General features: G+C 47.8%; 1 protein-coding gene across 2 annotated transcripts in view; it reads right to left on the bottom strand.

Annotated features, from left to right (window-relative positions):
• Positions 1-15,892, bottom strand: part of foxp4 (forkhead box P4) — a 447,909-nt gene that overhangs the window by 252,410 nt on the left and 179,607 nt on the right. For both annotated transcript variants that reach the window (XM_078241974.1, XM_078241973.1), the window contains exon 3: positions 3,432-3,521. In XM_078241974.1, the coding sequence (XP_078098100.1) occupies positions 3,432-3,521 (90 nt within the window). The remainder of the gene's footprint in view (positions 1-3,431; positions 3,522-15,892) is intronic.

Below are 15,892 nucleotides of genomic sequence, written 5' to 3'. Positions count from 1 at the left end.
TCCCCCATGATCCCTGGTGATGATCCCCCATGATCCCTGCTGGTGATCCCCCATGATCCCTGCTGGTGATCCCTCATGATCCCTGCTGGTGACCTCCCATTATCTCTGCTGGTGATCCTCCATGATCCCTGGTGATGATCACCCATGATCCCTGCTGGTGATGCCCCATGATCCCTGCTGGTGATCCCCCATGATCCCTGCTGGTGATCCCCCATCATCCCTGCTGGTGACCTCCCATGATCTCAGCTGGTGATCCTCCATGATCCCTGGTGATGATCCCCCATCATCCCTGCTGGTGACCTCCCATGATCCCTGCTGGTGATCCCCCATGATCCCTACTAGTGATCCCCCATGATCTCTGCTGGTGATCTCTGCCAGGGATCCCTTGTGAATGAGGATTTCCCAGGAGTTAGAGCCAATGGGGAAACTGCATCTGAAACGTGGCTGAGACTGAGCTGGTTGGGTTGGTTCTCAAATATTAAAAATTTACTGTCACAGGGCAGGATTTTCCAGCCCGCCCAACCTCTGGCAGCGGAGGCGGTGCCATTGGCTGCTGGAGGGATTGTCCAATCCTTCCACTATCTCACCCGACCCATCCCGGGGGGGGGCCTTCAGCAGGACTGGAAAATCCCACTGGTGGAAAGGACTGGAAAATCCCAGCTAAATCACAAACACAATTCCCTGAATCATTACAGAGTAATAGGAATCTTTTTACTTTCCATTCTAAAATATTTCTTGGTGTGTTTGAGTGGGCGACAGCTGATGCATCATATCAAACCTCACATCACTTTGCTTGTTCACACCAGGCTGATTAGTGACTGTACTGGACCAGGCTGCAACACTCAGAACATCTACCATTTATCATTATTCCTGTCTGACTGTTAAAGCAGCGCTTGTTAAACAGTCTTGAGGCTGCTCAGAATTACACTAACAACCGATTGAAGATGATTACTTACCCCTTGTTAGAAGCCACAAACATTCAAGCACAGTGACCTGCACCACAGCACAGAGCGAATGCAGACATTGCTACTTTTTTGAATATTGCTGCAATTTTACTCAGTCTTTCAACAGCATTTTAACAAAGATCTCCCTCCACCCGATTTAAAATCACTGACAACAACGAAAAATCAAAATGCGATCATTTCCCGGGTGTGTGTTAGTTAGCCTCTAAGGAAATTAAATAGTCTTTGAAAAGCAAAAAAACTTTTTGAACTCATGCCTGGGACGGGGTCTAGGAAACTGACATAAATATAAATAGCTTCAGGTGGGAGGAATGGAGGGAAAACACAATAGATTTGGTTCCGCCACTTTCTACTGCATCGACAGTTTCGCTCTCACTGTAACTCCCGCTCTCACTGAAGGGTAGGGGGTTTTAGTTCAGTCGGGCAGCATGGTGGGCGCAGGCTTGGAGGGCCGAAGGGCCTGTTCCTGTGCTGTAATTTTCTTTGTTCTTTCTTTGTAACCTGCCTTGCACAGTTTTGTATCTCAGGGACAGACTCAGAGTTCACCATTCCTCCTCGGTCACTGAAATCAGATGCCTGGGCCTCTTTACTAAGGGGACAAAGCCACCACGTTTCAGCAGAGTTCTCACTGCCAGTGGGGAGGCATCAAATGATGACTCATTTTCACCGTCAATTCCTGCTGAGATTCCTGAATGGACTCCAATGGTGAGCAGAGCGGTTACTGAGCAGGAACTGTTGGGGAGTTTACCCTGTTAAATGGACGGGGTTCTGTCACTTCTATCCATTTCACTTTAACTGGATGGATAATTGCAGACTGCGCTGCCACAATCCCCAGTAGATTTTGGGCGATGTTCACCTCTGCTGATTTCTAAGACTTTTTTTTCACGATAAGTCCACTGAAGGTAAGTCAGCTACCTGTGTAGTCTTAGGGAGTTGTATATTTAACCAGAAAAGCTTTAGAGTCAGAGTTGGGTAGCATGCGTGCATTGTACTGATTGGGGGTTAGTTTTATCACACGCTGGGTAAAAGCAAGCCTGAAACGGTGACATTGACTGGATATGACAATGGCAGCAATCACCTCATTTTACACTCGCCAAACACGTGGTGAACTTATGGATTTGAACCCATTGCAGATACGGATTGGAACAGATTTGGGTAAAAGTTCTCCTCTGAAGTCCTTCCTCCAGCTCCGTTCTCTTCCTGTACAGGAGACGGGCATTATTTGTCTCAATGTCATCTCCTGTCCACGTTCAAAATGGTTCAGGTAAAAAGGGAATGATTCACTCCTGCTTGGTCCTGTACAGCCCATGTGTGTCTCAGTGTCAGCTCCTGTACGGTCCGTGTGTGTGTCTCAGTGTCAGCTCCTGTACAGTCCGTGTGTGTGTCTCAGTGTCAGCTCCTGTACGGTCCGTGTGTGTGTGTCAGTGTCAGCTCCTGTACGGTCCGTGTGTGTGTCTCAGTGTCAGCTCCTGTACGGTCCGTGTGTGTGTCTCAGTGTCAGCTCCTGTACGGTCCGTGTGTGTGTCTCAGTGTCAGCTCCTGTACGGTCCGTGTGTGTGTCTCAGTGTCAGCTCCTGTACGGTCCGTGTGTGTGTCTCAGTGTCAGCTCCTGTACGGTCCGTGTGTGTGTGTCAGTGTCAGCTCCTGTACAGCCCATGTGTGTCTCAGTGTCAGCTCCTGTACTGTCCGTGTGTGTGTCTCAGTGTCAGCTCCTGTACGGTCCGTGTGTGTGTCTCAGTGTCAGCTCCTGTACGGCCCATGTGTGTCTCAGTGTCAGCTCCTGTACGGTCCGTGTGTGTGTCTCAGTGTCAGCTCCTGTACGGTCCGTGTGTGTCTCAGTGTTAGCTCCTGTACAGTCTGTGTGTGTCTCAGTGTCAGCTCCTGTACGGTCCGTGTGTGTGTCTCAGTGTCAGCTCCTGTACGGTCCGTGTGTGTGTCTCAGTGTCAGCTCCTGTACGGTCCGTGTGTGTGTCTTAGTGTCAGCTCCTGTACGGTCCGTGTGTGTGTCTCAGTGTCAGCTCCTGTACGGTCCGTGTGTGTCTTAGTGTCAGCTGTTTCATGCCGAATCTGGATGGGTGAACGTGATGGTAAAGGGGGAAATTCTGGTAAGATTGGGCATCCAGCTCATTACATCAATTTAATTGCATGCAAATGCATTTAAATTGCCGTTGCACCCGTTTTGGACGCGGTCCCGATCGCTGCCATTTTCGGGCCTTGGTAAAGTGGGAATCTGCACAGACGCGAGTGCGGATCGTGCTATTCGCCTTTCATGCCCGACTTTACCAAGTTTTCACGCCCGAAAACAGGTGCAGCGCAGTGGTAAAATCGGGCCCTCTGTCTGTGTGTGCTCAGAGACAACTCCTGTACATACAAGGTAGACATTGCTGTTAGAATAATGTAGTATCAGTTCCTGTGTATTATGTTTGACAGTCTAAGCAGCACAGTTTAGATGTGATGTATGACACAGACCTGGACTGTCTGCTGCTGCTTGTCATTTGCACTGGGAGAGTTGAGGCCTGTAGCTTGATGAAGGAGAAGTTGTCTCGCTGCTTGGAGAGCCTGCATTCAAAGAGGAAGAAAAGAGACAAATGAGAAAAGGCTGTAGATCCCAAATCCTTTTCACGCGGACCCAAAATTAACTGTCTGGTCAAACGTTAATGGAAAGCTACAGCCACGCCAGCTGTGTTTGACTATACACACCTGTGTCACAGCATTCACATCTGGCACCGCCAACCACTGTGCAGTTGTTTGTGGAATATTGTCACTTAACAACTGCGCAGGTGTCTAGAAACATACAGAGAAACATAGAAACTAGAAGCAGGAGGAGGCCATTCGGCCCTTCAAGCCTGCTCCACCATTCATTATGATCATGGCTGATCATTAAATTCAATATCCTGATCCCCCCTTCCCCCCACATCCTTCGATCCCTTTAGCCCCACAAGCTATATCTAATTTCTTCTTGAAATTACACAACGTTTTGGCCTCAACTACATTCTGTGGTAGTGAATTCCACACATTCACCACCCTCTGGGTGAAGAAATTTCTCCTCACCTCAGTTCTAAAAGGTTTACCCCTTATCTTCAAGCTATGACCCCCTGGTTCTGGACTCCCCCACCATTGGAAACATTCTTTCTGAATCTACCCTATCTAACCCTGTGAGAATTTTCTAAGTTTCTATGAGATCCCCTCTCACTCTTCTAAACTCCAGTGAAAATAATCCGAACCAATTTAGTCTCTCCTCATATGACCGACCTGCCATCCCAGGAATCAGCCTGGTAAACCTCCCTAATAAGGCATTGCAAACTATAACTTTCCCTGTTTTGAATATAACCCGTGACAATATTTGCCAAATTAGGTATAACTCAGCATTAGGTTTACTCGGGAGAGTTTGGTAAAATTCTGAGTGTGTGGCATAACCACAATTTCCCATTTCAATCCTGATGCTGTCTCTCCCTCTGGATTTGAGGTGTATCGAACCTGAAGCCTCCAAGCTCCTTCCTGGGTCTGACTTGTATATTCCAGTCCCAGGAAGTGGAAGTAGAATCATCCCCAACTTCCCTGGGTTAGGGAGGGGACGAAGTGGTCCAGGATTCTATCTCCGGTCAAATTCACCCTGGACAACCACAGACACACCTCGCTGCTACAACAACTTGCAATTCTATAGCACCTCTGACAAAAGAAATGGTGGCACAGTGGTTAGCACTGTTGCCTCACAGCACCAGGGAGTCGGGTTCAATTTCAGCTTCGGGTGACTGTCTATGTGGAGTCTGCACGTTCTCCCCGTGTCTGCGTGGGTTTCCTCCCACAGTCCAAAGATGTGCGGGTTTGGTAGATTGGCCATGCTAAATTGACCCTAGTTTCAGGGGATTAGCAGGGTAAATACATGGGGTTATGGGAATAGGGCCTGGGTGGGATTGTGGTCGGTACAGACTCGATGGGCTGAATGGCTCCTTCTTCACTGTAGGGATTCTATGAAAACACCTCAAAGCAATTCACAGGAGCGTAATCAGACAAATCTCAACACCATCTCCAAGGCAGGAGTGGTGATTGAGGAGTTGGGCGAAAGAGATGGGCTTTCAGGAAGATCAGAAAGGTGGAAAAGGAGCTGGAGAGGTTTTGGGAGGGAATTCCTGGGAAAAACAACAGGAGGAATGATAAGGATTGTTAATGTGGCAATAACTGACATTCTGAGGCAGTGACAGTGCCCATAATGAAGCTTTTTGATCTAGTTTAGGCTCGATGCTCAGTTTTGTACTTTCCCAGCATATTCAGTTCAGAAAGAGCAATCAGTTTAGAAAGTTTGACGAGAATAAACCAGATTATTGAGAATGAATAGAAACAGTTAATTATAATATGGAAACTGTGCCAATATATGAGAAATTAGTGCAGTGAACATGATTGAAGATATATATATATATCTCATTAACTGTTTGGCATGTATTAATAAAGAACAATAAAGAACAAAGAAAATTACAGCACAGGAACAGGCCCTTCAGCCCTCCAAGCCTGCACCGACCATGCTGCCCAACTGAATTAAAACCCCTTACACTTCCAGGGATCATATCCCTCTATTCCCATCCTATTCATGTATTTGTCCAGACGTTCCTTAAAAGGGGCTTCCACTACCTCCCCCGGCAGCGAGTTCCAGACACCCACCACCCTCTGTGTAAAAAACTTGCCTCATACATCTGTACTGTCATAAACTGTGTGGTTATGCCTCTGGAATAGTAATCCAGATACTCCATTAAGCAGGTTTTGGGCAGGTTTAACTGGGAGTAACCTGGATACTAACCCAGAGACAGTTACCTCAGTGTATGTGTGCGTAACAGAGAGCTTTGTGCTGAACCCCATTAAAGATACGATCATATTACTGCTCTCCACTTTTAGAAAGAATTGAAAAACAGGAAAGTTTTGTAAAACTTTTATAGAAGCTTATTTTGACCACACTTGGATCACTGTGGTCGGTGCAGTTTTTCAAAGTGGCAGCAGTGTCTACAAGATGCACTGCAGCAACTCAGCAAGGCTCCTTCAACAGCACCTTCCAAACCCATGATCTTTACCATCTTTACCACTGGCACGGTGGCACAGTGGTTAGCACTGCCGCCTCACAGCACCAGGGACCCAGGTTCAATTCTGGCCTTGGGTCACTGTCTGTGCAGAGTCTACACGTTCTCCCCGTGTCTGCGTGGGTTTCCTCCGGGTGCTCCGGTTTCCTCCCACAGTCCAAAAATGTGCGGGTTAGGTGGATTGGCTGTGTTAAATTGCCCCTTAGTGTCAGGGGGATTAGCAGGGTAAATGCATATGTCCATGGGGATAGGGCCTGGGTGCGATTGTGGTCGGTGCAGACTTGATGGGCTGAATGGCCTCCTTCTGCGCTGTAAGATTCTATGATTCTAGAAGGACAAGGGCAACAGCTACCTGGGAACACCACCACCTGGAGGTTCCCCTCCAAGCCACTTACCATCCTGACTTGGAAATATATCACCGTTCCTTCACTGTCGATGGGTCAAAACCCTGGAGCTCCCTCCCCAACAGCACTGTGGGTGTACCTACCCATCAGGGACTGCAGCAATTCAAGCTGTAGCTCACCGCTACCTTCTCAAGGGCAACAAGGGATGGGCAATAAATGCTGGCCCAGCTAGCAACACCCACATCCTGTAAATAGATAAAGTTGCATCAAGGATATAGAGGAATTGGATTTGATGTAAAAGTGGTTGATGTTAGAACTTAGAGGAAAGGCTCAGCAGATTTCAGTTTGTGCTTCTGGAAAAGAAAAGGCTGAGGGAGATTGAATCGAGATTATTATCTTTATGAAGGCAGTTGATGGAGTAGGTATAGGCAGAAAGTTATAGCCCATCACCAGGGGGTTTGGAGCTGGGGGTGTCCAGTAAAATTCCCCGGGTGGTCCTTCCTGCTGCCCCCAGCCTATCTGCGGTTTTACAGGGATTGGGCAGGGCCTACATCGCCTACCCTCAACCCAATTCAGCCTCTCAAGTGGCCAATTATTGTCCATTTAAAGGCTGCTCCTCATCAGCCTCAGGCAGGAAGGATGGATTGCCTCCCTCCAGAACCACTCTCTCTCCCCCCCTGACCTTTTTATCAAGACCTCTACTGTCGTGCCACCCCCTCCTCGGACCTACACTCACCTACCCCATCATGGGACCCCCTGTACTGAGCTAGATCTGGACTCCAGGACTTAGAATCTGATAGTCTCATTTTTGGCCACTGCTGTCACTGGTACTTCAGGGATTACAGAGCTGCCAGCTGATTGGATAGGCTGGGATCTCCTCGAGCTGGGACCTCTGCCCGAGTGAGGGGTGGAGGTTCTGCCTCTAGCCAATTAAATGTTCCTTGAAGCAGTAAACGGCTGCAGGACCGCTGTGCATCCGGCCAACTTCTCAGGTGTGCTTGGGAAATCTCGCCATTCAAAAAATCCCAGAAAAAAGATGCTTCTACGTCTGGGAGAGACCAAAGCCAGGGGCCACCAATAGAAAATGGTCACCAACAATTAGGAAGAAATTTCTTTAGCCAGAGATTGGTGAGGATGTGGAACCCACTACCATGGGGAATGATTGAAGAGAAACTTCAAAATGCTCCGATGCAGAGGGATCTGGTGTCCTTGTGCATCAATCACTGAAAGTTAATATGCAGGTGCAGCAGGAAATAAGGAAGGCAAAGGGAATAGTGAATAAAAGTAGGAAAATGCTGTTGCAACTGTATAGGGCATTGATAAGACCACATCTGAAGAACTTTGCACAGTTCTGGCGCCTTTATTTGAGGAAGGATGGAAATGCAGTAGAGGTGGTTCAGGGGAGGTTCACTAGATTGATTCCAGGCATGGAGAACTTGTTTTAGGAAGTGCAATTGAGAAATTTCGGCCGATACTCTCTGGAGTTTAGAAGAATGAGAGAAGATCTAATTACCATCTATATGGGATCAAAGGTTATGGGGAGAAAGCAGAATTAGGCGATTGCATTGGACGATCAGCCATGATCGTAATGAATGGCAGAGCTGGCTGGAAGGGCCAAATGGCCTCTTCCTGCTCCTGTCTTCTATATTTCTATAAGATGATGAAGGGGATCGACAGGGTAGATGCAGAGTGGATGTTTCCACTTGTTGGACATTCTAGAACGAGAGGCCATTTAGGCAGCACGGTGGCACAATGGTTAGCACTCACAGCGCCGGGGACCTGCGTTTGATTCCTGGCTTGGGTCACTGTCCGTGTGGAGTCTGCACATTCTCCCCGTGTCTGCGTGGGTTTCCTCCGGGTGCTCCTGTTTCCTCCCACAGTCCAAAGATGTGCAGGTTTGGTTGATTGGACATGCTAAATTGCCCCTTAATATCCCGGGGTGTGTAGGTTAGAGGGATTAGCAGGGTAAATATGTGGGGTTACGGGAATAGGGCCTGAGTGGGATTGTTGTCAGTGCAGACTCGATGGGCCAAATGGCCTCCTGTAGGGATTCTATGATTGTTTTAGGCTAAGGGATAGCAGATTTAAACAGAAATGAGGAGGAATTGATTCACTCAAAGGGTTGTGAATCTGTGGAATTTTCTATCCTAGTGTGCAGGGGAGGCCGGAACAGTAAACAGATTTAATGAGGAGATAGACAGGTTATAATTAGTGGCGGGATGAAGGGGTATGGGGAACAGGCAGGAAAGTGGAGTTGAGGCAGAGATGAGATCAGCCATGATTGTATTGAATGGCAGAGCAGGTTGGAGGGGCTGAATGGCCGACTCCTGTTCCTAGTTCTTGAGGTTAATAATATTGGTAGATTTAAGCAGAAGCTGGATAAACACAAGGGAGAAAGGAAAGAAGGAAATGTTGATAGGGTGAGATGAAGTGGGGGGTGGGGTGGGGGGAGGTTGGTGATATGCATTAACACCAGCGCAAAGCAGTTGGGCAAAACAGCCTGTTTCTGTGCTGTAAATCTTACCCAATTCAATGTAAAACTGACAGCTTTGAGTGCTTTAGCACAACCTCTTGTACACTCCCAGATCCTAATCAGTGTCCTTACAGAGAGTCCCCCCCCCAGCATACTGCCTTGTGAAGTGGAACTCGAGAGAAAATAGCTGCAAACTCTCAAGAGGTGTAGAGGAGAGAACCGGAACTGTGTGACAGACAATTCGAACCATTCAGCAGTGACACGGAGACAACGGCGAGGCAGAGGAAAGAGCTCCTCTTGGGGATCAGCCATTCAGTGTTTTTCAGATGAATGTGTAGCGGCACACTGTGATACATCAGACACTCATTATCAACTAATTCTGGGCTGCAGTGGGAGTGGGGGCGGGGGCTGGGGGGGTGTCACCTCCACCTTCTTAAGGGCAATTAGGGATGGGCAACAAGTACTGGCCTAGCCGGCGACACCCACATCGTGTGGAATAATTAGTTAAAAATCAGTGAATTATTAACACAGCTACAGAGTGACACAGGGATGGACAACCCCAACACAGGTCAGAAAGATACTCATTAACTAAATTCTACACTGATAGAGGTACTTGTACCCCAGTTCTTCACCAACACACTGAGGATCCAGTAACAACCGATACTGACATAATAACCCATTAATACAATGTCTTGTCTGAGAGACACTCTGAACAACACAGGAACATTCCAACAGGGTGCCACAGTGTCAGTGACATTGCCATTGTGCAGCAAGGTAAGGATCCAGGCGCCTAATCATTGATTTAGAATCCTGACACTGAACAGTGTCAGTAACTGAGCAATATACTCGTACACTGATTTGATTTGATTTATTATTGTCACATGTATTAACATACAGTGAAAAGTATTGTTCCTTGCGTGCTATACAGACAAAACATACTGTTCATAGAGAAGGAAAGGAGAATGTAGTGTTACAGTCATAGCTAGGGTGGAGAGAAAGATCAACTTAATGCGAGGTAGGTCCATTCAAAAGTCAGATAGCAGCAGGGAAGAAGCTGTTCTTGAGTCGGTTGGTACGTGACCTCAGACTTTTGTATCTTTTTCCCGAAGGAAGAAGGTGGAAGAGAGAATGTCCGGGGTGAGTGGGTGGGTGAACGTTTGTGTGGTGGGGGGCATGGTATGGGAGCAGGGATGGCTGTGGGGGGAAATATAGGAACAGATATATAAACCCTCAGATACATTATCACAGATGGCAGGTTTGGAGGCGAGTTACGAGGTGGTCTTGTGACTGGAACCCACTGCCTGAAGGGGGAAGTAGAGGCAAAAAACACTCAACTCACTTACAAGGTGCCTGGATTTGTACCTGAAATGCCGCAGCCGGCAGGGCTATGGACCAAATGCTGGAAAGTGGGGTTAGGCCGGGTGCTCATTTATTGGCCAGCATAGGCACGATGGACAGAGTGGCCTCTTTCTGCATTGTAAACTTTCTATAAGTCTATGGAAACGTGTTCAAATCCCCACACCACAGATGGGAAATTTGATTACAGCGAATTATTGAAATAAATCTGGAATAATAAACCCCAATCAGTTTTGGTGGCCATGAAACTACTCAGTTGTTAGAAACATTGATCAGGTTCAATATCTGGTCTTCTTCACTGCTCTGATCTTTCTGTGACTCCAGACCCACAGCAATGTGCTCGGCAAGCCACTCAGTGTCTGTGGATAAATAAATAGGAAGGCAGTGTCCCTGCCACACATTCCTGTTGTAAGGTTAACGATAGGGTTCTGTATCGAGATTCTGACACAATACGACAGGAACAGATCCCTGATACGCCCAGCAAGCAGAAAACTAACCAGTCACAAGAGTATGAAATATAATTGCTTACAGTGTTAATGGTCACCAACAGAAAGCATTTAACTGACAGAAACTCGCTGATTGGAGGTTTAGAATCATAGAATTCCTACAGCACAGGAGGAGGCCATTCGGCCCATCGAGTCTGTACCGACCACAATCCCACCCAGGCCCTATCCCCATAACTCTTATTTACCCTGCTCATCCCCCTGACATTAGGGTCAATTTAGCTTGGCCAATCAGCCTAACCAGCACATCTTTCGAACTGTGGGAGGAAACCGGAGCACCCGGAGGAAACCCACGCAGACACGGGGAGAATGCGCAAACTCCACACAGTGACCTGAGGCTGGAATTGAACCCGGGTCCCTGGCGCTGTGAGGCAGCAGTGCTAACCCTTGTGCTACCGTGCCGCCCTAACTTGTTAGTCCGTGTTCGGGAGAAGCGGATAAAGCAAATGCCAAGTGGCTGCAGAGTCTTCAGACTGGCACAGTGAGGGAATCAGCAGTAAATAAACGGAGGATTAATTTCCTGAAGTGAATTTAAATCAGTAAATGTTGGTCAGCACAGATTGAGAAAGGGCGGATAATCTTTAAACATCGGTTTGAATGTTTTAAGCAGGTGAATATTCTGATCTAGTAAGTCTAGAAAGCGAGAAAACTTTTAAAGCAGCTTGCATATTATTTCATAGAATCCCCACAGTGCAGAAGGAGGCCATTCGGCCCATTGAGTCGGCACCGACAACAATCCCACCCAGGCCCTGTCCCCATAACCTCCATACATTTACCCTAGCTAGTCTCCTGACACTAAGGGGCAGGTTAGTATGGCCATGGGAGGAAACCGGAGCACCCGGAGGAAACCCATGCAGACACAGAGAGAACGTGGAAACTCCACACAGACAGTGACCCAAGCCAGGAATCAAACCTGGATCCCTGGCGTTGTGAGGCAGCAGTGCTCACCACTATACTGCCTTCTGTATCTATTTTTATTCATTTATGGGATGTGGGTGTCGCTGGCTAGGTCAGTATTTATTGCCCATCTCTAGTTGCCCTCGAGAAGGTGGTGGTGAGCGGCCTTCTTGAATCGCTGCAGTCCATGTGGTGTAGGTACACCCACAGTGCTGTTAGGGAGGAAGTTCCAGGATTTTGACCCAGCGACAATTAAGGAATGGCGATACATTTCCAAGTCAGGATGGTGAGTAGCTTGGAGGAGGGGAACCTTTAATACACTGAAGATGCCCCAAAGCAATTACAACAAGTGAAGTACTTTAAATAGAGATGCAGTTACTTTTGTAATGTAGGGGAGATTGGCAGCCAATTAGCACACAGCAAGGTTCCACAAACAGTAATGAGATAATGATTGGATGATCTGTTAGTGATTATATAGAATTATGCAGCATACAGAGCACTGAATCAATCCAGTCAACCCAACCCTGTCCATGCCTGTGTCCCTGACAGACAAATAGACAGGACTCGAGGGAGAATTCATTTTGGACTGAATAGAGGAAAACTTGCTTCACTCAAAGAAACAGAGGAAATAGGAGGAGGCCATTCAGCCCCTCCAGCCTGCTCCACCGTTCAACTAGATCATGCTGCACTGTAGCCATGTCCCTTAATATCTTTATTATCTAAAATTCTATCCAACTCTGTCTTAAACATACTCAGTGACTAAGCCTCCAGAGCCCTCTGGGGTAGAGAATTCCAAAGATTCACTACCCTCTGAGTGAAGATGTTCCTCCTCATCTCAGTCCCAAACAGTCAGCCCCCTATTCTGAAACTGTGCCCCGGTTCTGCACCCACTCCCACTCCCCCCTCCCCCACCCCGCCGCCCCCCAACTGCCCAGTCCAAGAGAAGCATCCTTCCTGCATCAACCCTGTTGAGCTCTGTAGGAATTTTCTATGCTTCCAGGAATCAGTCTGGTGAACTTCTATATCCAGTATTTGCTTCCTCAGATAAGGAGATCGAAACTGAACTCTGGGTGTGGTCTCACCAAGGCTTTGTACAACTCTGCATCTTTAGTCCTGTCCTCAAATCCTCCTGCAACGAAAGGCCATCATACCATTTAGCTTCCTAATTGCTTGCTCTTCCTGCCTATTAGCTTGCAGTGACTGGTGAACAAGGACACCCAGCTCCCCTTGGACATCAACACTTTCCAATCTCTCACCATTTAACAAATACTCTGGGCGGAATTCTCCCAATAAAATTCTAAGTGTTGAATTCACGGGAAAATTGGAGTAATTCACATTGGTTTTTTCAGTGGGAGTTCAGACTAGAATCTCCTGCACTCTGTGCACTGCAGGGGCACCAGCGAGAATATCATTACATTTCAGTGGGCAGGACCGGTTCCCGCTGGAGAGGCTGGCAGCATAGCGCTGAGCGGGGCATCGCGCGTGTGCTGATCTGTCAGTGTCGAGATCGGTGCATACGCAGTGGCCCCGCACTGATGGCCTCCCGATTGCTGGCCAGCTTGATCACTGGCCAGCCCCACTACCCCCGCAACGCTGGCTCTTCGCCTTCCCCATGATCTGATTGCTGGCCCCCCCACCATTCCCGGGCACAGCCCTAACCCCCCTTTCCCCGGCCCACCACAGTCCCAATCTCCACCCCCCCTCCCTACAGTGCCGACCCCCTCCACAATACTGACCTCCCAGCAGGCTGACCAACCCCCTTGAGCAATGCCAGGGGGCCCAGGTTGACACTGCCAGGGTGCCAATGTCCAAGGGGCACCACCCAGCGCCCAACCCCTGGGGAGGGGCCCGATTTCCCCTTCTTCACTCCCAAAAGTGGGGAGCCACTGTAAACCCCGCTGGAGTGAAATACTCCTGACTGGGGTGGGGCGAGAGAGGCTAGTGGGCCAGGAGACTTCAGCCCCAGGTCCACTAATTGCATTTAAATTAGATTAAAATTAGATTGAACATACTTACACCGCCTCCCCACTGATTTCTGGCACGGAGGAAATGCCACCAGAAATCTGGCGCTGGGAGACACTATCACGGCAGGAACACGTGCGAATTCTACGCATTGCTCCCCGTGCGCAGCGGGTTGGGAGAATTGACCCCTTTGTATTTCTGTTTTTCCTACAAAAGTAGATAACTTCACATTTTTCCACGTTATTTTCCATCTGCCATGTTCTTGCCCACTCCCTCAGTCTGTCTAAATCCCCTTGAAGTCTCTTTGTGTCCTCCTCACAACTCACTTTCCCACCAATTTTGTGTCATCAGTAAATTTGGAAATATTACATTTTATCCCCACATCCAAATCATTGATCTAAATTGTGAACAGCTGGGGTCCCAGTGCTGATCCTTGTGGTACCCCACTAGTCACAGCCTGCCAACCTGAGAATGATCCGTTTATCCTACTCTCAGTTTCCTGTCCAGTAACCAATTCTCAATCCATCTCAGTATATTTCCCCCAATCCCATGAGTTCTAATTTTGTTTACTAACCTCCTGTGTGGGACCTTATCGAAAGCCTTCTGAAAATCCAAATACACCACATCCACTGGTTCCCCTTTATCTATTCTGCGAATTACATCCTCAAAAAACTCCAACAAATTTGTCAAAGATAATTTCCCTTTCATGTTGATTCTACCTAAACTCACCATCATTATCTAAGTGTTCAGTTATCACATCCTTTGCAATAGATTTTAGCATTCCCCAACTACTGAGGTCAGGCTAACTGGTCTGTGATTCCCTGTTTTCTCTCTCTCTCCTTTCTGAAACAGTGGGATTACATTTTCTACTTTCCAATCTTCAGGAACTGTTCCAGAATCTATAGAATTTGGAAAGATGAGCAACAATGCATCCACTATCTCCACAGCCACCACTTTCAACACTCTGGGATGTAGATCATCAGGTCCAGGGGAGTTATCAACTTTCAGTCCCATTAATTTTTCCTGTACTATTGTTTTATGAATGCTAATTTATTCCATGTTCTCATTCTTGCCAGTTGCCTCTCAAGGGCTGTGAACCTTTGAAATATTTTACCCCAGAGGGTTGTGGATCTGCCACCTTGGGTATATTTGAATCATAGAATCCCTACTGCACGGAATAGACCAATCATGCCATCAAGTCTGCACTGACTCGCTGACAGAGTATCTTACCCAAGTCCACCTCCCCTCTTCCTTATCCCTGTAACCCCACACATTACCATAGCTAATCCCACTACCTTCACATCTTAGGACACTAAGGGGCAATTTAGCATGGCCAATCCACCTAACCAGCACATCTTTAGACTGTGGGAGGAAACCGGAGCACCCGGAGGAAACCCACGCAGACACGGGAAGAACGTCCAAACTCCACACAGACAGTGACCCAAGCCGGGAATTGAACTCGGGTCCCTGGTGCTGTGAGGCAGCAGTGCTAACCACTGTGTCACCGTGCTACCCATGGCATCCTTGAGGCTGGGATAAACAGATTTTTGGTCTCTCGTGGACTCAGGTGAGGTATTTAGGGAGCAGAGCTGCAGCTGAAGATCAGCCATGGTGGTACTGAATGGTGGAGCAAGCTTGATGAGCCAAATGGTCCACTGCTGATCCCATTTCTTATGTTCCCTCTGATTACCTTTAAAATAATGACCATGGGATATTTTATGTTGCCCTTGGCAGGAGGGGTGGGGGCTTAATGGTAGAAACTGGGCAGCATGGACAAGTTGGGCCAAAGGGCCTGTTTCCATGCTGCTAACCTCTATGACTCTATCATTGTTCCCACTATCCCCAAATCCTTCTTATATCTTTAAGATTGAGAAATATATCAATCTTGGTCTTGGACATACCCAATGACTGAGCTCCCACAGCCCTCTGAGTAGAGAATTCCAAAGATTCATCACCCTCTGAGAGAAGAAACTCCTCCTTAACTCAGTCTTCACCTGTCCCTTATTCTGAGGGGAAGAGAGAAAGAGAGAGAGGGAAAGAGAGAAGATAGCGAAAGGGGGAAGAGAGAAAGAGGGTAATGAGAGAAAAAGTTGGGAAGAGTGAGAGAAAGAGGGAGAGAGAGAAAAAGGGGTGATAGAGAGAGAAAGCCTGAGGATAGATTCCAGATGGGGAGGGGGGATTTGGACTGAATGTATCTGGACTTACGCCCAGTGACCGAGAGTCCGTGGGTTTCAGTGAAAGGATGTGTTGATCACCCTCCTATAGTTTGCCTTTATCTTTGCAGATTTGTACATGACTCAATTCCCGCTATTTTCATACCGACCGGAGG

This window comes from Mustelus asterias, chromosome 25 (assembly GCF_964213995.1).
Source record: "Mustelus asterias chromosome 25, sMusAst1.hap1.1, whole genome shotgun sequence".
NCBI lineage: Eukaryota > Metazoa > Chordata > Chondrichthyes > Carcharhiniformes > Triakidae > Mustelus > Mustelus asterias.
The sequence above is the reverse complement of the archived record's forward strand: the minus strand, read 5'-3'. Positions and strand labels throughout refer to the sequence as shown.